This window comes from Coprinopsis cinerea (assembly GCF_000182895.1).
Source record: "Coprinopsis cinerea okayama7#130 chromosome 12 map unlocalized cont3.12, whole genome shotgun sequence".
Taxonomy (NCBI): Eukaryota; Fungi; Basidiomycota; class Agaricomycetes; order Agaricales; family Psathyrellaceae; genus Coprinopsis; species Coprinopsis cinerea.
Window position 1 is genome coordinate 1708158 of NW_003307533.1, and position 21184 is coordinate 1729341.

Here is a 21184-nt window from a genome sequence, read left to right on the forward strand (position 1 = left end):
CGGCAAACAAAGCGGCGCTGACGGGTCACGGTAGCGTGTGGACGAGTTCGATTCAGCCTCGACTCGGCGTGTTTTCAGAATCAAAAGTCGTCCTGATGATGACTGTCTCAGTATTGTTAAGCTGGACCTCAAGGACCTCAAAGCACTACCAAAACCTCACAGGTAAGGTTTGACTGATAAGAGTAAAATATACTCCTAATGTACCTCCCTCAGGGGCGACCACCGATTAAAAGCCTCATGGATAGCGGTCATACGATTCATATCCAGAAGAGGCGTAGCTTGACCTAATAGTACACAAAGGCTATGGTCGACTTTATAAATCCGACTCTAAAGCCTCTTCTCTCCTTGCCTCACTATCGTGCCCAGATGACGGTCCTCAATCTCCGTCTGCTTGGACTCGGCGTCCTCAAATTCTGTCTCGCAGTCATCTCTATTTCGGACTTGGTCAGAGGTGCGCAGAACTGCGAAGACCCAAACCCAGCACCCGAGTCAATTGGCTTTGACACGTTGCCTTACAACTTCACCTTGGCTGCTGCGAATGCATCCCTGGCCAACGCCGCGGACTTGACGGGAGCCCCGCTAGTTCTCGGTGCAGGCGGTGAGTTCGGCCTTCTAGTATTAACCGTTGGAAGCACATATGACCTAAGCCCTCTTGCTTACTACCATGCTGCAGGTGCTACGGGAGGAGTCATGATTTATGTCACTTCCGTATTTTGCTTTTCCTTTGAGGTGTGCTGGCCAAGCCATACTGATGATCACCCTAGACGTATTCATCCTTTCCATATAACCAATATCCGACCTTAGGCCTCGTTAATCGCGCCTTGAGGGCTTTCGATGACTGGGGGAACTGGTGCGTGAACGCTACGACTATACGAAGCGGGGAACGCCTCGTATGGTCGCGAAGCGTCATGTACCCAAATCCAGAGGACAACTCTCGCGTCTACTCCGTCATCCAAACGCCTTCTAACCCATATCCTGTTCTTGCCGCCCATAACGTCTCCACCCTGTGGTCACTGTGCCCTTTCCCAGGTCCTCGGGCACAGACTCAGCTGGTGTTCAATGTCTCTGCCGTACGGCACCCTCCTGACAGCGACTACCTTCCTTTCGACCCGGATCTTTGTTATCATGTGATGCTCCACATCATCCCTGCGGGCTTCTCGTCTTAATGGTTTTCCGTTCAGAACCGACAAAGAGCTACCTCTAAAACAGGTGCGCCGATCTGCTTTTCTCGCAACATAGTACCTGTGTTGAACCTTATTTCTTCCATCGATCTCAGTAATTCATAGAGTTGCACATATACTCTCTGTCTCTTTCGCGCAGACGCTGTGAGCAAGGCTTGGATGTATATCACTTATATTCCAGAACTTGGCTAGGTCAAAAAATTGTCTCCGCTTTGAGGGCACGACATTCCCATTTACAGCACCCAGTTCTCCTCTACCTAACCCAGGGTTCCGAGAACCGAGCAACCCGAAACCAAATTAATAGGACAGCTGAGTTCTCACCTCGAAGGCAAATCCATCCGGCCGGCTGAAGAGGCACATCCATGATTCCCCCAAAGGATTTCTCCCTGGAGAGGCACTTTTCAAAAAAATTAGGGTGAGCATAAACTTAAACTTGAGAATCGTCAAGGCCGACAAGGAACATTGCTTGTCCGTGGTTTGTGGACTTCGGGAATTCGATACGGGTTTCACGGACTCTGTTTAGCGCCGGCGCTGGCACCAGCGTGGAGACATGTCGCCTTGGCTGTTGGATCACGATGAAATGCAATAACGCCCGAGAAGTTCTGATTTTCATATATAAGGAGTGGACAGCGACAGCGCAAACTGAAGTAGCGCCCTCGACGAGCCTCGACTCCTGTAGGTACATCGACTCGGACAAGTTCGACTCGGACCTCACGCTGAGCACAACCGACTCCTATTGCACCAAGTCCAACTCCTCTCCACCCTCGACACTCTTCTCCCATAATGCTCGCCCCTCTCCTCGAATCCATCAAAGACTTCTTCGTAACAGGGATCTACTCCCTCTTAATCGTAATCGCAATCCTCCGGGCATCCCTAACGCGACTCCTGCTCGATCTCAAGGCAAAAGGATGGCTCACTTACCTCCGCTATCTGCCTCCTGCGCGCATTTGGCTGTTGGGAAGCGCCTTCCTGCTGGCGATCCAGATGAGAAGACGGTTCATTAAACAACGGAGGCCGGAGGGTGCCCCAGTGCCATCATCCGACGACGCTCGTCTAGCGGACCCCGAGCATGCCCTGGCCAGTGGCTCGGCAAAGAATTCGACCAGAACAAATTCAAACCAAGGTGTGTTCCCATCTTCTCGTCGTCAATGTATTCTCTCATAGCGAAGTAGACGTATTGATTGATGTGATCCCAGTGCAACGAAAGAGAACGTGAAACAATCATCCTCGCCACGACACCCGAGTGGAATATTTAGCGAAGGCATAGGGCCGAAGGAAGCTGACTCGAGGGCGTGACGACCCAGAGGAAGAATCTCTCCAGTCGGACGACATTTCGGTGCTACCAAGAAGAACCAAGCGCCGGTCGCAGAGCACCCTCGTCCCCTTCAAGGAACCAAGTACTCAAGGAGGAGCAATAGAAGGGACAGCCGGTAGCATATTGCGTACGAGATTAGATCAAGCATTCGAGGCCTGGAAGGTCAGGGCAGACGTGATGCCCCCAGCTCTTGTCACAGCAGGTAGCGCCGAGCAATGTAACTGCGCCCTATGCACTGTTCACGGGCGGAGCTGCGGATGTCCATGCTGTGTTTCTCTTGGCCAGTTAGCAGCCTGTAAAAGTCCATCCGTGTAATCAAAACTGTCGGGCGACTCGGAATCTGATTCAATTGGTGGCATGATACCCTGAAGCAAAAGTAACTACAGTCGCACCCGCTATAACGCATACCCGTGAAAAGGAATAACCTGCGAAAAGGCATAGAAATCTCGGTCCACCAACTTGGTAGGCGGGAGATTTGGCCAAAAAGGCATAAACCTCCCAAAAGGCATAAGGCATACCCTCGGCGGGGTCAAAAGGCATAGGGGCGACGAATATTTCGGGCAATTTCCACGATTTTCGGATGATTTCGGGCCTGGTCCGATGCTATATTTGGTTAAAATTGACGGAACTTCGTTGCACTTTACCATGAAAGGCTCAAATTGGGCCTTTTTGCTCTCGAAGCTCATGTCAAATCGGGGAAGGATGTCATCACAGCCGCCATCTTATCAAGTCCAACGAGCCTTATACTCGCAAGTTGGGCGGTCTTTCGACTGGATTGCGATTGGATTTACAACTTAAAGAGGCTAGGCCTCTTAGACCTACTCGTGTTAATACTTCAACCACCGTTTTGTGTAGACGTATTCCTTTCTGAAGTCTTGTATAATTACTATTTACGGTATACCTGTCGTAAGGAATAACCTGTGAAAAGGCATAGTTTAGGCCGTCCACCGAGGGGTATGCGTTATAGCGGGTGCGACTGTAGATAAACAAATGACAAGACAAGATATGAGATTTCCACTTCGCAAAAGCAATTAGATCGTCACGCCGATCACTCTGCCTTGCTCTCGAGACCCTTGATGAATTCGAGGGCCAACTGAGGACTATACCGGATGCAATTTATTAGGGCCCTCTCCCGCTCCGACGCAGCACAAAACGGCTTACCTTTCCCCAGGCTTGACAGGATTCCTTTTCTCCACCAATTTACCACCTTTTTCAAAGATGAAGTGGCTGCGCTTCGTCTTTCCACCCTCGCTAGCTCCCAAGGCTGCGATCAAGCTGCGCTTGGGATCAGAAATGAGGGAATACGGGAGCTCTTTCTGTCACAGTCCCCAAGGTCCGGTCAGTCACAGTTCCATCCAGGGCGAAAGCTGCGGCAGCATGCAATACGACGGGCGGTAACACCTCACCTTTGTCTGCCACTTCGTCTGCGCAGTGGGAGAATCCGCGCTTAAACAGTACACGTCGAAGTTGACGGACGAGAAATCGGGGTAGATGTCCCTGAAGCCACAGGCCTGGGTTGTGCAGCCGGCTGCCATATCACCATGAGGTCAACTTGAATTCCCGATCCTTTACATAGAGCTTGTTTTTGGGATCAGACTTACGCGTATCGGCCCTGGGAACGAGGAAAAGGACGACACCCTTCTCCTTGGCCAGATCAGCGATCTGGATGTCCTCTCCCTTCTCATTCTTGAGAACTAGAGAAGGGAGGCTATCACCGATATCTATCGGCTGGAGACTAGCTGCCTCGTCACCATTACCAGCCTCGTCAGAGTCTGATTTCGCCTACAAACACCACAAAAAACCATCATCAGCTTGTCATCAGCTTCCAATCGATAACGAGGAAAAGGGGCTCAAGCCTCAAAGTCAGGTCTCGAAAAAACCTGACCATGCTCTGACTATCGACCACCTACCTTTTTCGAGGACGATTCTGCGCTCTTTTCTTCAGCAGCCGGCTCCTCCGCAGCACGTTTCTTCGAGGAAGACGCCTTCCTCTGGGGTTTGGGCGCTGGGGGATCCGGTTGTGGTTGCGCAGCAATCCTGCTGGACCTTCTCGGAGGCTCAGCCGACGCAGCACCTTCACTCGACTTGGCACGGGCAGGCATGGCCTAATATCAAAAGCAAGAAACAGGGAAATCGAGGGAATCGAGGTGAAGAAAGAAGGAGGGAGGGAAAGAGCTCAGGAGCGTCACAGTCGTCAGCCACAGCCCGTGTACCCAATATGCACGCTAAAAATCCCCCCCTCTCTCCCAGGCACACAAAACACCGGTTCCGCCGACGATGCACATGACGAGCAAACCCCGTCGAGGTTGTTGGAAACCGGCCACGTACTCGCCCCCCAATTTAGGGCTTCGAATTCAAATTTTAGTTCACCTTGTCCCAGAATGGTGCTATAGTGACACCATGTGTTGGTCGTGAAACGACATCGTGGCCTTGGTTTGTACGTACACATTAGGTGCAACTGTCAGATAGGATATAGCACGTATGAAATAGAAAAACGGGGGTGTTCGGGAAAACAGGGAGAGAAGGGGAGAGAGTAGCTAATAGATGGGCGCACGGCACAGATATCGGTTCGGCGGAGACAAACACACTAGAACAACGGGAATAGAAAGGCTGTGTTAAAAGTAGGAATTATGTTGTGGATGTGGGTAACGGGTGTGTAGTAATAAATAGAGCTGGATCGTCTGTAAGCGATCGCGATTCTTGTTGCAGCAGAGCATTGGGCGAAAGCTTGTAATTCCACGAGAAGAAAAGAGTCCCTGAAAGCAGAAAGAAGGGGTGAACGGTATAGCCTAATCTTACTCAATATTTAGCGTTCAGGATGCTCTGGCAGCGTTGGCACGGGGTTTTCGACCTTGGGTGACCCGGGCACCGATGACGAGATGAGACTGAGAATCGACGAATTGGACGAGCGTCTCGAGATGTACGGCCTCGGTGCAGGCTTGGGCGGATCACTGATCACAGGTGTTGGAGGCGCCGAGCCCAACTCATCAAAGTCAAGCCCCTTTCCACCGATAATCTCCATCCCAAAGTCATCCGTTATCGGCCGGGGAGGGGGTCGTTCCACCTGTGCTTCCAACAACTAAAGAACGTGCGATGAGCTTCCTCTATTCCCAGGGTCAAGAAAACGACGTACTTCTCTTCTGAGCTCTTCTCCGGCGTATTCACCTTCCATTTCTTCGGGGCCAAGAAGAATCTGTCCCTTCCTGAACACCTCGCCTTCTTCCGCTACCCAGCTTCGTGAGCTAGAAATTAATCGTCAGAGCAGAACCACAACACCTTGTTGGTTAGGGACGCACCGATCGGTTGGCGAAGGCGCGCCCTCCATCATCTCGGGAGGGGTCAAGTACCCACTCCTCTCTTCATCCTCATCCTCCGACTCCGTGATCAAGAACGTGGGGCTCAGAATCTTCTCGTGCTCGATAGGCTCAGGATCGGCCCTCCTCTTGCCCTTGTCCACCTTCGGCGTCGCAGGCGACAGCTCCTCATCTCCACCATCCGCACTGCCCAGCAGGCTGCCCGATTCGGGAGACCCAGTGGCGCCATTCAGGTGGCCATTGCTCCTGATCGAGCTGTGCTGCGACACCAGCGATGAAGTTGAGGATCCATTCATGTTCAAGCCCAGTCCGTGAAGCGTCAAATTCGGTCGACTGCCGGGAGGGACCTTTTTAAGCAGCCCAAGAAGCTTATCGTTAACCTCGAGCTGCTCTTCCAATTGCATCGGGTCCTCCGTTTGCTGGATCACATTCGCAAGCTCGGAAACCAGCGATTGGGCCCGAACGACGAGGTCTGCAACGCTCTCGCCGTCGGGTGGCGGGGTTGAGGGATCCGAGGTGACCTTGGTGAGGATGTCAATGCACGAGTGCGCGCGCAGGATGATGTCGTTCTCGCTCTGGGAGCATGTCAGCGGCAGGCATAGTGAATATCGTATTGAACCTACCTTCTTCTCTTCGTCAAGTCGTATTGACTTGGCGAGTTCACTGTCCTCAATCATGTTCCACACGCCTTTGCCTGGTCGAGCCTGGCCATTGGTCTTCTCAGCCTCCTCGGTGTTCCGGATGCAGGTGTTCAAGATGTCCCTGCACTCCTTGGCGAATGTCTCGTTTCCGGGAGGAATGGTGAGATCCAGGCAGCGCATGACATGGTTAGCCTTGAGGCCCGAGCTGAGCGCCATGACACCTGCAATGTCGAGGTTGTTGTTGGTCAGATCCAGATGAAGCAGTGACGTCGATTCAGGCAGGAATTCCGCCAGGGCGATGGCTCCAGCGGAAGTCATTCCGGTCGAGGAGAGGAAGAGGCGCTTCAGCGCTGTGTTCAGAGTAAACGCCGTACGCAGCGATTGAATCTGGGTGCTTGTCAGTCAACTACCAACACGCGATTCTCAAGTAGACCTACGCCGTCCAAACTGGGACCACAGCAAGGGTTCTTGTTGAGGTCGAGAGTCTCTAGGCACGAATTGTATTTCTGAACCAGATGTTTAGCTATTAGACCGCGAACCCCAAATGCGAGACATACCAATGCTTCAGCGATGGTCACCAGACATTGAACGTCGAGCTTGTTCTCGCTCAGGTTCAGTAACTTGAGAGTTCGATTTCGTTTCAAGACCTGCGCGAGGTATGTGATGCCGTTCTAACTCTCGTCAATAAACTTCTCCAGGCCATAATGAATAAAACTCACTCGCAAATCGTTACCCTTAAGATCGAGCGTGCGTAAAGCACCCAAACGAGGCAAAGAGTCCAACGCACGGACTTTGTCCAACAACGCAGCACTGGGCCCCGCATCAGGCCTCAGAGTACCATCGGGGTTACGTGCAGTCAACGGACTTCCCGGAACAGGATGGCGCGCAGTGACGCCACCCTGCGTCGATGAGGTGATGATGGGGACGTGCTCGCCGGTCGGGGAAAGCGGATGAGTAGCGGTCGTCGGGGTAGCACGGCCTCTTCGCGAGCGAGGGACGTAAGGTGTATACGTCGTCTGCAGCCCAACCGACACTGGATGCTTGGGTGGTGGAAGGATTGGTCCGGCTCGAGGCAGGGGGCTCGATTGGCTCGGGGTCATCGGTGATGGTAATGGAAGATTCGACACGGACGTCGTTGGCGACGATGTGGTTGAAGATGTGGGTGTTGCGCCAATAGACGGTGCAGGAGAGAGAGGAGTCGGCACCACGTCAGGGTAATCCCTGATCATAAGGGCAAGGGCGACACCACCTGACGCAGATATACGGTTGTGTCGGAGAGAAATGTTCTTCAGCGACGATGTGCGTACGGCACGACCTAGACAGCTTTAACCTATGAAGAACGATGGAGTTGTAGAGTTCTTACAAAGGGTTTCCAGCGCTGCTGGGCGTAACGAGCAGTCGTCTAAGCGCAGCGACACCAGTCCAGGCTCTGGTGCTGTCGGTAGGGCAGCAACAATGTATTCAATTGCCTTCTTATCCAAGGCATTCTGAGAGACGTCCAAAAACTGAAGACTCTTTGCCTGGAAACCCTCAGCTGTCAGACATCTGTCAATTAATGAAGGGGCGCGAAATCCTACCTTTTTCAAATAAGCCCCTATTAATCTGAAAGCTGCCGTCTTCAGGCGCCTGTTCGAAGCGACAGAAAGGAACGACAAAGTCCCAGGGATAAGAAGTGAATGTAGAATCACTTTCAAGGTCTGTAGATTCAGTTTTAGTTTTGGGTAACTAGAAGTATGAAAAAGCCTACATGTTCGTCCAAATCGCATTCTCGAAAGACTACTTTTCTGAGTCCCCATTCAATCGAGAAAATGTCGGACAAAATCGAGGCTTTGGTGAGGTTCAGCTGGACGCCCGAGAAGTCGACAGTTCGTGGGCTGCTGGACGATGCGTGCTGTCAATTTCTTAGCCAAACCGTCGGCGACGACAACGACGACGACAAGATACCTTCAGAGCAGCGCTAATCGCTGGATCTGGCTCCTCATCGCAACCCTGGCAACATTCACGGTAGAACGAATCGACCCGGTCCATTGGCCAGAACTCTTCAGCGTCCGGCTCGACGGGGCTGCCGGTGCTGCCCCCTCGTAAGACCCGCCGTCGTCGTTCGAATTCTCGTTCCTCGATGGCGCGTTTCTCATCCTTCAACGTTGGCGTCGATGGCGGGTTCACCGACGAGATTGGATAGACAATGGCGATTTCTGGTAGAATAAAATGGGCCCTTTTCAGCGGTTTCGTGTCGTCTTCGGGCGTCTGGTTGGCCTGGCTCTGCGTTGGCAGGAATTTGCTGATGCGCGAGAATAGCGACTGCGGCTGAGGTGGCGGTCGCTTCAGAATCGACTTGCCAACGACAGGGATCGTGTTCGCCGACGACGACGGTATCCGTGGCGAGTGCGACGGCGACGACGACGAAGAGGCCATGGCGGGTTGGTGAACGGCGTCCGACGACGAAATTACTGTCCGCCCATGTGGTCGGGGATCAAGAGGTCCGTGGTGGCGGCGATGGCGACCACATGTTTGTCATCGCCAATCTTTGTCCCAAACCACCACCACAAACCTGCTCGCTGTCTTCAACGACGATGAGCGGGGTCCTTGGTTGTACAGAACGGTGAGCATTGGAACCAAATCTCGCCTAGAATACAATTCTGATCATCATTCAGTTATCATTGCCTCTAGCCGTTCTGGATGTCGTTCATGAACATTAATAAACGCTAAACTTCGGATTGTCGTGTCTGGGAACAGAGGCCACAGGCTCTGTCTATATCCAGAGAACGCCTGAGACGATAGCCTCCAGTCTGGCCCTCAGATTGACCATGGTTTCTACCTTGGACTCTGAACGAATAATCATCCCAATCAGGCCAGACATCGTCCCGGACAGCCTGTTCGAGGAGGGGGACAACTTTAGATGCCCAACGGCACCCGAAACGAGAGTCATACGAGGTCAGTGAACAATATGAATAAGGCGAATCCGAGGCTAACGTCGTATTGACAGCGCCAGTATTGGTGTGCCGCTCGACGCCGCGGTGTGAATCGTCTGCTTGTCAATCTCACGAACTGTCTTCGGCTTCCAATCTCCCGTACCTTCGAAGTTGTGTTATCGCGGAGACAACAGAATGGAACATTCCTGGTTTACTGCAGGAAGCATGGTATCCGTCTTCTCGGTGAACCCTGAAACCACCCTGTGATCCAGTTTCCTTGCACTGTTCACCGTCAGATCTCTGTGGGCCCAGCGGAATGTCAAAGGTTGGTGACTTCTCGAGGATGAAAAGAGGTTCGTAAAGGGATCATAACCTGTAACAACGACGCATTCTAACGCTGATACCCAGCCCTGAATGTAGCGCCTGCACTTCATTACTTCGTCCGATGTGTCGCGAACCTCCTCTGCAAGATGGAGAAGCAATGAGCCATTATACCTTTCCCCAAGTCGTACGTTTGCTGGAACTGCACGGGTGAAACATGTGTGGGTGATTTTCCATTTGAGGTGAATTCGCTCTCGTCTCGACGAGCTAGGTTCGCCGCCCTGCCTCACAGCGATGAAGTGCCTCCCAGTGGTACCCGAGAGCTTTCTCCTCGCGAACTTCACCTGTTTCACACAGGAATTAGCACCGCACGGTGATCGGCAGCGTGTCGCTTACCTTGACTAGCCCTCAGGGATCCGGAGCAATCGCCTGTACGGACGATGAGAGGGTGGCAGAGGTCATACTTCAATGGCTATTCCTCGTCAAACTTGACGACGGACCGCATCCAACAGACCGCTCCTACGTCATTGACAAATCCATTCCATTCCATCTTGCCCATCGACGTGTTCGTCGTCAAGTACGGCTGTGGACCTCGTCGTTACCGACGGCAACACAGCTTGCGCCTCAGTACTGCGCCTCGACCACTCAGTTCACCGAACTCGGAGCTCGATCTTGATCCGCTGGATCATTCTCGACAGCGCCGACACCGGCGCTTAATGGCATCATCCAAGACTTTGCTTGCCTTCAGACTGGCTCTCCGCGCCAGTGGGGCCAGGATGGGGGTTTCCTTTCAGCCTTTGGGTCCAAAGCACCCAGTAAAATTATGTTGCTACCGCCTCCATTGACAGTGAGGTATTCTAACCGGAATGGCATTTTTTTCAGTCAAGCTGTTACAGGCTGCGGTGGCTGTAACTGCACGATTGATGAATGACTTCATCGTCGTCAGCGACTGAGACCCTTGGATGAACGACTACGAGAGGTTCCAACCGCCAGTGCATCGAACTTGGGTTCCTCTCCTCAACTGCCGGATTGGCCATGACAGAGAGTGCAGTTGAGAACGTGATCGGTGTCTTCCCTGGATATCTGTTGCGATAGTGGATTCAGGGCCACGTCCACCAGCACAGCTAACGAACTGTTCGCCTCGTCTACTCTACGGCTGTTCTCCTGGTAGTTTTCTCTCCAGTGTAGGGAAGCATCGGGAACATGCTCGCCGTCATACCCAGTCAATCTGACTGGTACAGATCAATCTCATATTAGCCCCCGATGTTCCCGAGTCGCGGTGGGCAGAACAGCGAGCTTTGTCTGACTTAGAACAGGACTGTAAAGCGGAACCGCTTCTGTATGTCATCCTTTCTGTTTACTCGGGGGTTCCTTCCAAGGCCACATCTCCATTGCAACGTTCCCTACCCTTGGATATTAACGGTGCCAATCTACAGTCACGTATTCGATCCCTGTCCTACTTTAGCTGACGCAATGACAGATGCTCAGGACGGCTCCGAATTTCTTTTCATTTTTACGAGTACGACCCTAGCGCAAAAGCTGCGCCGAGTCAACTCTTCCAACGGAACGACTACAAAGCACGCATTAGGGGTGTTCCCTTTTCCGGTATAAAAGCCCCTGATGCCTGTCAAGTTTCAGTGCGCTTATCACTGCGCCTCACAAAAAAGGCTTAATGTCGACAGCAAAGTACACATCGGAGTCGCTCCTCTTCCATTTCAACAGTTGAAGTAAAGGCTCGATAACAATTATACAAGGCGCTTACGACGTACCTCGTCAAATTCCAGAAATATTTGTGCTGTAAACCACGGAAAGTAGCAATGGAATACATAACTCTATTCCATCTTTGAGAAGGTAAGGAAAGTACTGTGATGTGTTATGACTCGGGGACGACATGCAGTTAACTGGAGAGCAAACTATATCGGTGAGATGAGCAACAAGTGTAGTAGTATATTCGTATTCTGTCGAGGCACGTAGAGATACATTGACTTGTAGAGTGTGGTATCGGTAATACTCGTGTGTCCTGTGGTATAGATACATAAATAATGCGACAACTTCGTCCAAAAAGCCCTTCAGCAATACAATAGTTAACATGATTTAAGTAGAAAGTCCACGGCACAAAAGAAACTAACGGAAACGGGAAAAAAAGAACGAAGCCATCGTTCCGTCAAGTAGAGACATAGTAAGGCTGATCAGCAAGTTTCAGACTCTAAATTAAAACTCATCCATATAATCCCTGCACCTCTCATACAACCTATGCCATCGACCAGAATTCCAGGTCCTAATCCTGGACCACCCATCGTGCGGCGCAATCCTCTCAATCCAAATCAAAACAGCACAAAGCGCAAAATCCGCATAGGTCAGTTCGTGACCCATCGCAAGTACGCCATCCCCGTCCCCATCACCCGTGTTCTTATCCAAGATCGCAGCCAAAAAGTCGAACTGCTCTTTCACCGCCCTCCACGCATGCTCCTTCTGCGGTCCCGACAGCGCAGCACCTCCGGGGAAGTGACTTTGCATCGCAGGTGGTAGTTGCTGATAGGACATGGGGATCATGATGGGTAGCAGGGGTTTGGAGAACACCTCTTGCACGTAGTGGACGAAGAGGGTTTGGAGGGCTCGGGAGCCTTCAGGGAAAACCGGTCGTGCGGGGTAGGCGGATTCGAGGTACTCGGCGATTATATTGGGATTGGAGAGGATTGTTGGACGGCGGGGGTCACGCGTTGGGTCGACGAGGACAGGTAAAGTGTAGATGGGTTGTCCGTCTGCGCTTTGCCCGGTCGGTGGGGCATTCATCTTGTACAATGTTGCATTCACATCTTGGAACTCAACCCACTGGGTCCGATATCGAAGTCGCTTGTAGTTGAGGATAAACCTACAATAGTTGACGTGAGCAATGAAGTCTATATACACGGCGCGATAAGACATACCGTATTCTCCATATGTTAGGTGCCCATGAATGCGCTGTGTTCCTTGGGACGTCGAAGAGGGTGATCATCGGGGGCGCAGACCTCGAGCTTGAATAGTGGGACGACATGACAGTGGACTACTCTTCTCAAGCCGAGAAGGTATACAGAGAGGACGATACGAAAACAGACATTTGGACAACCCCGCATTCTTTATAACCTCGTTGCACCCCGTTTGCCAGATGAAACCCGAGAATAGTCAGATCCAGTCATGACACACATACGGGAGAGGGAATCACCAGATCTGCGATACAACAACACACTCGAACCGTCCACTGGCGCCTGCCTTTCCCTTGGATACACGCTAGACAGAAAAGGCAATCGGAACAGGCGCTGATATCATTCCCGTTTGGCTTGGTTGGGGGATCTGTGTATCCTTGGAATTACACTATCAGGTTCGGTGTGGCACACTCATGATCTGCAAGGGCTGTCGTTGTACTTTTCAATACCGTAGTCACGGACTTGAAACGTCGGTGACTCGAAATAGTCGTTTATGTTTGATGGCAAACACTATATGGGGGTTCTAGTCACAATGGAGGCCGAAGACAGAACGCACCACCGCAAATACTCCTCGTAAACCTAGACCGCTGCTATGCACGTGGAGACTGAATCCTTCTCGAACACAGAAAAATGATAGTAGAGAGTGCAGCGAAAAACGCGGGCGGCTCAGGCGATGCACCCCTCCCTCGCCAATGGAGTTAACAGCGGGCTCGTTAATGTCATCATAGGGGCTTTCTATCTCCATTTGGAATTTCCAGTTGCATGCGCCAACCGAATTCCAAGGTCGGCCCTTCCAAACCTCCAGAATAATTCACATACTGGACACTTTGCTTTGTTGAACATGGAGTATGTGTTCCTAGGATGCAAGTGTACCCTCACGTGCGCCTTAATAGATATCTTAGAGGCATATCCCCCCGTAGATACCGCTCGAAAAAGTGCTGTTAAATTCATGCACAGCACCTCGTTCAGCAATTCACCGCCATAGACGACTTTATTCACCCAGCACCCCAGTCCCCAGACTCACTCATCTTCTCTAAAACTTTCAAGGAGTAGCGTAGAAGAAAACATATACCATGAGCGGTGGAATCCGGCCCAACAAGTTGCGGAAACTAAAAATACAAAAAAGGGACCGCAGATGTCCAGCGCCGACGAACCAAGTACACCAATTAGGCAGTCGCCTCCATGGACCCTCTTGAAAGGGGCCAAGGTCGGCTTTCTGACGTCGGGAATGTAATAGAACTGATCTTTCAAGGCCTCGAGGCCCAAAATTGATGGTATTCATGACTCAATCCTTTCTTCCCCACTCAAATTCACAAGTAACCCAAGCCTTGCCCTTGTTACCTCTTCGGATACCTGGTTCCTCGAGTCAGGCATAGTATGTTTCCTTATCCCACTCGCTCTGTACATACTTGTAGATCATACTATTACACCCCCATAGCAACAACGATGTCCGGTTCTAGGTATGCGCCGCTGAAAACCAAGGGTGTATTCTGTTCAGTTTTCACTTTTGCACACGAAGACGTTTGACGAGAAGGACGTGGAGGCCGACATAACGCCATAATCGAGAGAAAAAGATGACGGTATCACCCATTGATCAACTTCGGGTGACTCACTCGTCTCCATCTTCCTCCACGGGCGCTTATCATGCTTTATGCGCCTCAACGCCGCACACGGGACTTTTGAGCCGGTGCTGCACATAAATCTTCTGATCACTGAAAAGGATAAACAGAGATGCTGTAGAAGATTGTTTTATGTAAAGGAGAAGGGCCCGGATCTGTTGAAGAATCAATTGTCAGATCTTCAAACGGTATGATTAAGTTGCATTTCATTTACAGCCGCAGCTATTCTCGCTCAACGACCCAAGAGAGCCTATGGAATCGCACCCTCTTTTTGAGTCATTCTTCTCGCCTGTCCGAGTACTCCTCAAATTTCGGAGCCCAGGCTATTCTTGAAGAAATACTTAGTCCATACTGGAATCTTTTTGCCCCAGGTCCCGAGGGCTAAATTCGGGGTCGCTGGGTTTTGCACGGCGGAGGCCGTGGAAAAGACCCAGCCTTTCAAAGACTCCGAAATGTAATCGTCTCACTTCCACGAAACTGCGTAAAGCCAAGTACAACAAAGACTCTAACGAGTCCCAAACTCGTCACGATCGCGATAGACCTTCATGCAGCACGGAGAGTGCCCTTATAACTCTGGTCTCTGAACTCTATCTAATGCAACCGGACGCTCTGATAGTTGATACTGTGCGAACTTTGAACCCAGAGTCCCCTGCGGCAGGAACTTTGTACGACAAGGATTACTGCTAATGCGTAGCATCCGCATTGGTCGGCAGGCTTAGGGAGGTAATTGCCCTTTCAGCACGTTGATCACTCACGGAAAGAGTCACAAGCCACTGCGGACGCGCACCTTCGAGCAAGAACTAACATCGGTAGTGGAATCGACATACACACCAATCTCCTTCCGGAAGGAGAAGCGATCGCCAGGGTGGGCGCTTAGCGAACGCTATGCACGCACTGTTCAATAAGCGATATATTAATCGCGCCCGATAATCTTCAATCAGAACCACAACGAAGTAAATATACCCTTCTTACAAACACTGACATCTGGATGTTTCACTCCCGTCAATCCTGAAAACCATGAACAAAAATACAATTGGACTATTGATACACAATAAACTTCAATTTAGATGCGCTCATAACCATTTAGGCGGAGAGCTTCTCCCTCAAGAGCTTCTTGAGAGTCTCACCGTCCTCAGCAAACTTCTTGATACCCTCGTGCAACTTGTCAAAGGCCATCTGATCCTCGAGAAGCGCCCATCGGAACTCGGGCTCGTTGTCAATGTAGGAGACCTTAGGGATGGGCTCGTCCTTGGCGGCTGAGATGGGAGGGAACGGATCAGAGAAGACCGGAGTTGTAAAACGCGTAACACAACTCACCAAAGTTGGCATCGAGCTTCTTGGGAACGGGGTCAGTCGAGTTCTTGAGCTCTTCGAGCAGAGCAGGTGAGATGGTGAGGAAGTCAACACCAGCGAGAGCCTTGATCTCTCCAGTCTGTTTGGGATGGATCAGTGTGAGAAATGAAAAGTCCGAATGATGGCAACGCACGTTTCGGAAAGAGGCGCCCATGACGATGGTCTTGTAGCCGTGTTGCTTGTAGTAGTTGAAGATGCGCTTCACGGACTTGACACCTGGGTCATCGTCACCCTCGTAGTTCTTGCCGGTGGTCTTCTTGTACCAGTCAAGAATCTGAAAAAGTCAGTGGTTAGACGTTATTTACCAAGGTCTGGGAGAATGGAATTACGCACTCGGCCGACGAAGGGCGAGATCAGGGTAACACCGGCCTCAGCACAGGCAACGGCCTGTCCGAAACCGAAGAGGAGGGTCAAGTTGCAGTGGATACCATCGTCTCGCTCGAGTTCGCGGGCAGCCTGGATACCCTCCCAGGTGGAGGCGATCTTGATGAGGACACGGTCCTTGCTGATACCAACAGACTCGTACAAGGCGATGAGCTCCTTGGCCTATTCAACGATAAGTAACAGTCCACCGCACGATGGTAGCCATTTACCTTGGCCTTGGTGCCCTCCTTGTCGAAGGAAAGGCGAGCATCGACTTCAGTCGAAACACGTCCGGGAATGATGTTCAAGATCTCCTTGCCGAATTCGACGAGCTAAAACATGGCGTTAGTACTATTAGGCTTTGTGCGTGTATATATTTAAAAACCTACAAGGCGATCCATAGCAGCATTGGCCTGCTCATCAACAGTCTTGCCCTTTGAGCGACCGTACTCAACGGCAGCGTTGATAACACGAGCGTACTGCGGCTTGTTGGCTGCTTGCAAGATCAACGAGGGGTTGGTCGTGGCATCCTAAACGTCCTTTAGTTCCTCGTCACCGTCGCGATTTCTCGGAAACGCATACCTGGGGCTTGTAAATATCGATAGCTATCATCGATGCGGTTAACAGTCCTGGTCGCCGTTGAGAACGGTGAGCACGACTTACATTCGAAATCGCCCGAGTCGGAGACGACGACGGTGCCGGTCTGCTTGAGCTGGTCGAGAGAGGTGGTCATTGTGGTTGGGGTGCAAGAATTTTGGAGACGACGACGACCAGGGAGCTCGGTATATAAATCGCGATCGGAATTCCTGTCATCCATCAATTGGTCGATGACGTAAGAAATATATGCCAGAGCACGTGCGCGAGGCCCATTAATCTTATCTAATCGGGACCTTGTTTCGTTGGATTTGCCTCATCGTACCCTATCCCACCCACCGGATTTGAAATCGAAGGTGTATTTATAGAGTTGGAATGTATTGGACGTAATAAAGGCAGCCAACTCGTCGTAAGTCGATCTTGTGACTGTCTAGTCGAACGTGCTCGCCGCCTCCATCGCGATCTGGAGGATATTCGGAGGATTATAATAGTTTGGGGAGAAGCGCTCTCGCCCGAAACGAACCGACACAACGAATCATCCGGATAGGAGAATCACATCTGCTCAAAGTTGGCCCACGAACACTATAGTCAACGCAGACTTGTCTACAGTACAGCGACAACAAGAAAGAAGGTACACGACGGGGATAGAATGGGAACAGAAGATGCGAGAAGGAATAAATACCATGCAACATGCAATGCGAACGAAAGGTGTCGTGAATCATGAATAACAATACAGTCAGAACGAACGTAATGAAGAGACTAGACCCTCAAGCCCATGGATTATCGTCATTTCCAGGGATGTCGTCAAAATGGTAGGCGTTGATCCTGGCATTAAGAGGCGGAGTCTCTGCCCGGACCACTGGAGGCTGGTTATCATCCCAAGGAGACCGACTTCCTCCCCTATCCTCGTACGGATCCCGTTCACCAATGACATCAGGCCTCCTCCCTTCCTCTACCGACCCACCGCGGTGTATGGAATCTATGATCCTCTCCCCAGCGACCACTCGTCGTCGGTTGTGGTCGGTTCTCTCCTCCACTTCCACCTCGCCACGTACTTTGGTCTTCTCGCCATCGCCCTCCAGCTCCTCCGTTTCAAACCCTCGTCGATACACCTTCTTCAAGCCAGGAGGAGGACGAACAGCGGGCTCGCCCTTCCGCCTCTCGTGGCTCAGGTCTTCTTCCTCTGCCTCGGGATCTTCAACGACAAGATCCACGGCGTCCGGAGGGAGAACAGGCGACGTAGAGTTTGACTGTCGAGAATTGGACCTGGATAGAAGTGTCGGAGGCGAGCGCAGTAACCTTGTTTTGCTACCGCTGCCACTACTCGACGAAGATGCAGACGAATCTGGACGTTGTTTCGGTGCAGGACGCGACGGAAGTTTCGAGGATGACGGCTGCTGAGACCCCTTCGTCCACCTCAAGTGCACGCCATCTTTGCTGTACGGCGAATCCGCGGCCGCACGGTCAGAATCGAAGTCGATGACTCTTGAGGTACCCGACTGTCGTATGGGCCGGACAGCTTCGCTGTCCTCCCTGTTGCTTATCCAAGCCTCCTTCATCCGACTCCGGGGTTGCGAGGAATCGACCGCTCCGTAACCCTGCCACACTGGCCGATCTCTGCTGCGGATCTCTTCTTGCCCCTTCGCCCCCCTTATCGATGAGAACCACGCCCCCCTCTCGTCCCTCAACACGCGCTCTTCCTCGTCCCACATCATCCGCCTCGCTCCCTCCGAACTGACATCGATACAGGGATAGTTGTAGTCTCCGAACAGATATCGCTTGCTGTGCTCAAACAGCTCTTCATCGGCTTCGTCCAAATCTCCAAACGGCAACTCGTATCCATCCTCGACTTGCGCAGTGTCCCACACGGAAAGGTCGCGGTCTTGCATCATGTCCGGCGCTAGGTGCACAACATCCTCTTCTTGTGTTTCGAGCAATGGCGCGTGTATACTCTCTGCTTCACTGTCGCCCGCGATCTTCTTGACGGCCTTGTTGAGAATACGCTCGCCTCTTGTGTGAGGGTCGTGGTCTACCGCCCTGGGAAGCCAATACTTCCTCTGTCCTCCCTTGCTGTACCGAAGCCCAGCCCGAATCCGCCTATCCCTTCCTTCCCCTTGATGCATGAACCCCTCCGCGGGTTCAAACTCGCGATAATCCATCCCCTCGCCCCGAAGCGTCGCCTTCGAATCTTCCACCACATCCTTCAACCCAAACGCGTCCCTGAACGCATAGTAAACCGGCATCCTCGCAACAAAGGTGTGATGCGGGTCGATGTAGTCCCTATATGAGAACGCAAACATGTGCGCAAACGCAAAGAACGGCATCTCCACACAGATGAATATATTGTTCAACCCCGTGGAGACGTGTTCCGGGTCCGTGTACGGTCCAAGCCTCTTGATGACGTTGGCGGCGACAAGCGTAGAGATGGCGACTGATTGCCAGAAGGAGAAGAACAGGATGCCTTTGACGCAGAGGAACTTGGGGACAGGGCGGAACGGTTTGAGGTCGTCGTTGACGCATACCCAGAACATGGCGAGACAGTAGAGACTTGTACAGATGCTTGCGTTGTAGATGATGCTGATGTAGAGGTAGCCAGAGTTGGCGCGGAAGTCTCCTTCGTTGTACTTGCCACAGGCCTTGAGAATCAGAGTTACGGCGGCGAGAATAGGCTTCACTTGCACGTATTCTACAAGACGATTAGCAACTAGCTTGACCAATAAGTTGCGAACTTACGCAATATCCCTCGTTTGAGGAACAGGAATGTGTAGGGGTCGCTCACGTCGATTTCGCGCTTGAACAGGTTCATTGGGAACACAGGTTCTTTCGGTGGACGCCCGTGAAGCATGATGAGCAACGAGCGCTCTCCGCCGAGGTACGACAATAGCAGCTCAAAGAAGCAGTAGATAACAAATGCCTACGAAAGTTCGGTCATTCTGTAACGCGTCCCATTCACAGAATGACGCACCTCGTATATGTCGCGAATAGCGTCAATCACAAACGCAGCTTCAACGGAATGTATCGAAACCATCGAAGCTATTGCGTATACTGGAACCATAACCATGATTCTTACAACCATCCTATAAGAGGTTTAGTTACATTCCTCCTAAGGAACAATCTGGACTGACCGTTGCAAGCTAGGCTTCCGGTAATTCTTGAACTGAAGATATATCGACCATGCTGAGACCGCAACAGCGACGAACGAACATATGCCTGCAAGCCATAGGATTGGTGCAGGCAATTTGGAGCCTGAACCAGACCCCATACTGCCAGATTGGCAGAAATTGAGCGGATTGTAGAGGAAGGAGAGGCTAAAGCTGCGGTAGCTCGGGGCCGGTGCTCAGTGCATCATTGGAGCACTTTCAATCGGAGATCGAATATTCAGCCTTGGCAACTGACCTCCTAAGCGCGCGTACGGGCGACAACGGACTACGACAGTGAAGTGAACTGGAATCGAATTATCTTCAAACTACATGTAGCGATTTATACTTTATTCTATTATCTCTATTTCTTTGAGGCAAGAAATTTGGTCGCACGTCTAGAGATTCTGGAGAATAGCATCAGCTCCGGAGACAGTGACTCCAGGACCGCTCTCGACCTGAAGCCAAACGTTTAGCAGATGATCTGCCAACTGGTACAATGCGCAAGGCTACTTACGCCAAGGTACTTGACCACGTTGTTCTCCAGGATGATCGCATATCGAGCAGTGCGAATTCCGAGACCGTGGGCGGAAAGGTCTTTCTCCAAACCCAATTTCTTCGACCACTCAGCATTCGTATCGGAGATGGTCAGGATCTAGATAATGAAGAAATCTGAGCGTTAGTAGTGCGCCTTGGCGGGACGCCAATGAATCACATAGGTTAGAACATGAATGCCCACCTTGTCCTTAAGTCCCTCGAAGCGACCCCATCCACTCATGACGAAGGGGTCATTGGCGGCCAAGACGGCGATAACGTCGACCCCTTTCTTCTTAAATTCGTCATACTTTTGGAGGAAAGGCGGGAGGTGGTTGGTATGGCAGGTGGGCTATAAACCGTTTTCAACGGCAAAGAGACGGTGTTCATATGGATAGGGGTAGCAAATGGCGTGGTGGCGGGCGTGCGTTAGAGAGAATATATTAGAGGCGAGTATATTTTTTGAAGGGAGAAAACGTACGGTGAATGCACCGGGGACAGAAACAATCACGACTTTCTTGTTCTTCCAGTCATTGGTAGAGAGCTCGACGGCTGGAAAGGGCGTTAGTTCGCTTCTGGACAAGGCGATGTACTGGGCGTGGACGGAGGTACTTACGGGATCCACAGGCAAGCTAACGAGAGGGGGAAAGAGTCAATGTAATTCGAAGGGGCCGACGCGTAAGCTTCCAAGTGGCGGCGGACAGAACATACAAACGCACGTTGTTTTCCAAAGCCTCAGTCCAGGGAATATACTTGAAAGTAGCTTCAGGGATGGCATCGCCGACTTTGATAGTTGCGGACATTGTTCCAATAAATGCGAGGAAAATCAGAAAATAATCTGGGTGTTAGAGAAAGGTCGCAGTGGTAAGGTTGGAACCACAAAGTTCCATCCCATTCCACACCCCAAGCCTTCCGGCGGTACCAGAGCCGATGACGC

General features: G+C 51.6%; 8 protein-coding genes across 8 annotated transcripts; 2 read left to right on the forward strand and 6 right to left on the reverse strand.

The window, feature by feature from the left end:
* Positions 1-366: 366 nt before the first annotated feature.
* Positions 367-1166, forward strand: CC1G_07340 (hypothetical protein; the record flags this gene model as incomplete). Its single annotated transcript, XM_001835146.2, has 3 exons — positions 367-598; positions 674-708; positions 765-1166. The coding sequence occupies 3 exons, from the start codon at positions 367-369 to the stop codon at positions 1164-1166; spliced, it is 669 nt and encodes a 222-aa protein (XP_001835198.2).
* A 798-nt stretch (positions 1167-1964) lies between these two features.
* Positions 1965-2397, forward strand: CC1G_07341 (hypothetical protein; the record flags this gene model as incomplete). Its single annotated transcript, XM_001835147.2, has 2 exons — positions 1965-2304; positions 2354-2397. 2 exons carry the CDS (start codon positions 1965-1967, stop codon positions 2395-2397), a joined length of 384 nt encoding a protein of 127 aa, XP_001835199.2.
* Positions 2398-3358: 961 nt separating this feature from the next.
* Positions 3359-4757, reverse strand: CC1G_07744 (hypothetical protein). The gene is made up of 5 exons (XM_001835149.2): positions 4407-4757; positions 4098-4278; positions 3903-4024; positions 3658-3812; positions 3359-3596 (listed from the first exon to the last, which is right to left on the reverse strand). The coding sequence occupies exons 1-5, from the start codon at positions 4596-4598 to the stop codon at positions 3545-3547; spliced, it is 702 nt and encodes a 233-aa protein (XP_001835201.1). The 5' UTR covers positions 4599-4757; the 3' UTR covers positions 3359-3544.
* A 545-nt stretch (positions 4758-5302) lies between these two features.
* On the reverse strand, positions 5303-8866 carry CC1G_07745 (hypothetical protein; the record flags this gene model as incomplete). The annotated part of the gene is made up of 11 exons (XM_001835150.2): positions 5303-5575; positions 5630-5738; positions 5793-6385; positions 6434-6838; positions 6889-6957; positions 7009-7122; positions 7171-7766; positions 7815-7971; positions 8029-8148; positions 8199-8342; positions 8396-8866. 11 exons carry the CDS (start codon positions 8864-8866, stop codon positions 5303-5305), a joined length of 3051 nt encoding a protein of 1016 aa, XP_001835202.2.
* A 3029-nt stretch (positions 8867-11895) lies between these two features.
* On the reverse strand, positions 11896-12718 carry CC1G_07746 (hypothetical protein; the record flags this gene model as incomplete). The annotated part of the gene is made up of 2 exons (XM_001835151.2): positions 11896-12556; positions 12612-12718. 2 exons carry the CDS (start codon positions 12716-12718, stop codon positions 11896-11898), a joined length of 768 nt encoding a protein of 255 aa, XP_001835203.2.
* Positions 12719-15275: 2557 nt separating this feature from the next.
* CC1G_07747 (TAL1) lies at positions 15276-16726 on the reverse strand. The gene is made up of 8 exons (XM_001835152.2): positions 16646-16726; positions 16565-16587; positions 16372-16512; positions 16213-16314; positions 15953-16165; positions 15753-15893; positions 15584-15698; positions 15276-15522 (listed from the first exon to the last, which is right to left on the reverse strand). Exons 1-8 carry the CDS (start codon positions 16713-16715, stop codon positions 15350-15352), a joined length of 978 nt encoding a protein of 325 aa, XP_001835204.1. The 5' UTR covers positions 16716-16726; the 3' UTR covers positions 15276-15349.
* A 617-nt stretch (positions 16727-17343) lies between these two features.
* On the reverse strand, positions 17344-19838 carry CC1G_07748 (DUF300 domain-containing protein; the record flags this gene model as incomplete). Its single annotated transcript, XM_001835153.2, has 4 exons — positions 17344-19262; positions 19310-19490; positions 19542-19653; positions 19702-19838. 4 exons carry the CDS (start codon positions 19836-19838, stop codon positions 17344-17346), a joined length of 2349 nt encoding a protein of 782 aa, XP_001835205.2.
* Positions 19839-20111: 273 nt separating this feature from the next.
* On the reverse strand, positions 20112-21050 carry CC1G_07749 (thioredoxin-dependent peroxidase; the record flags this gene model as incomplete). The annotated part of the gene is made up of 6 exons (XM_001835154.2): positions 20112-20171; positions 20231-20368; positions 20453-20599; positions 20729-20799; positions 20864-20879; positions 20967-21050. 6 exons carry the CDS (start codon positions 21048-21050, stop codon positions 20112-20114), a joined length of 516 nt encoding a protein of 171 aa, XP_001835206.2.
* Positions 21051-21184: the final 134 nt, after the last annotated feature.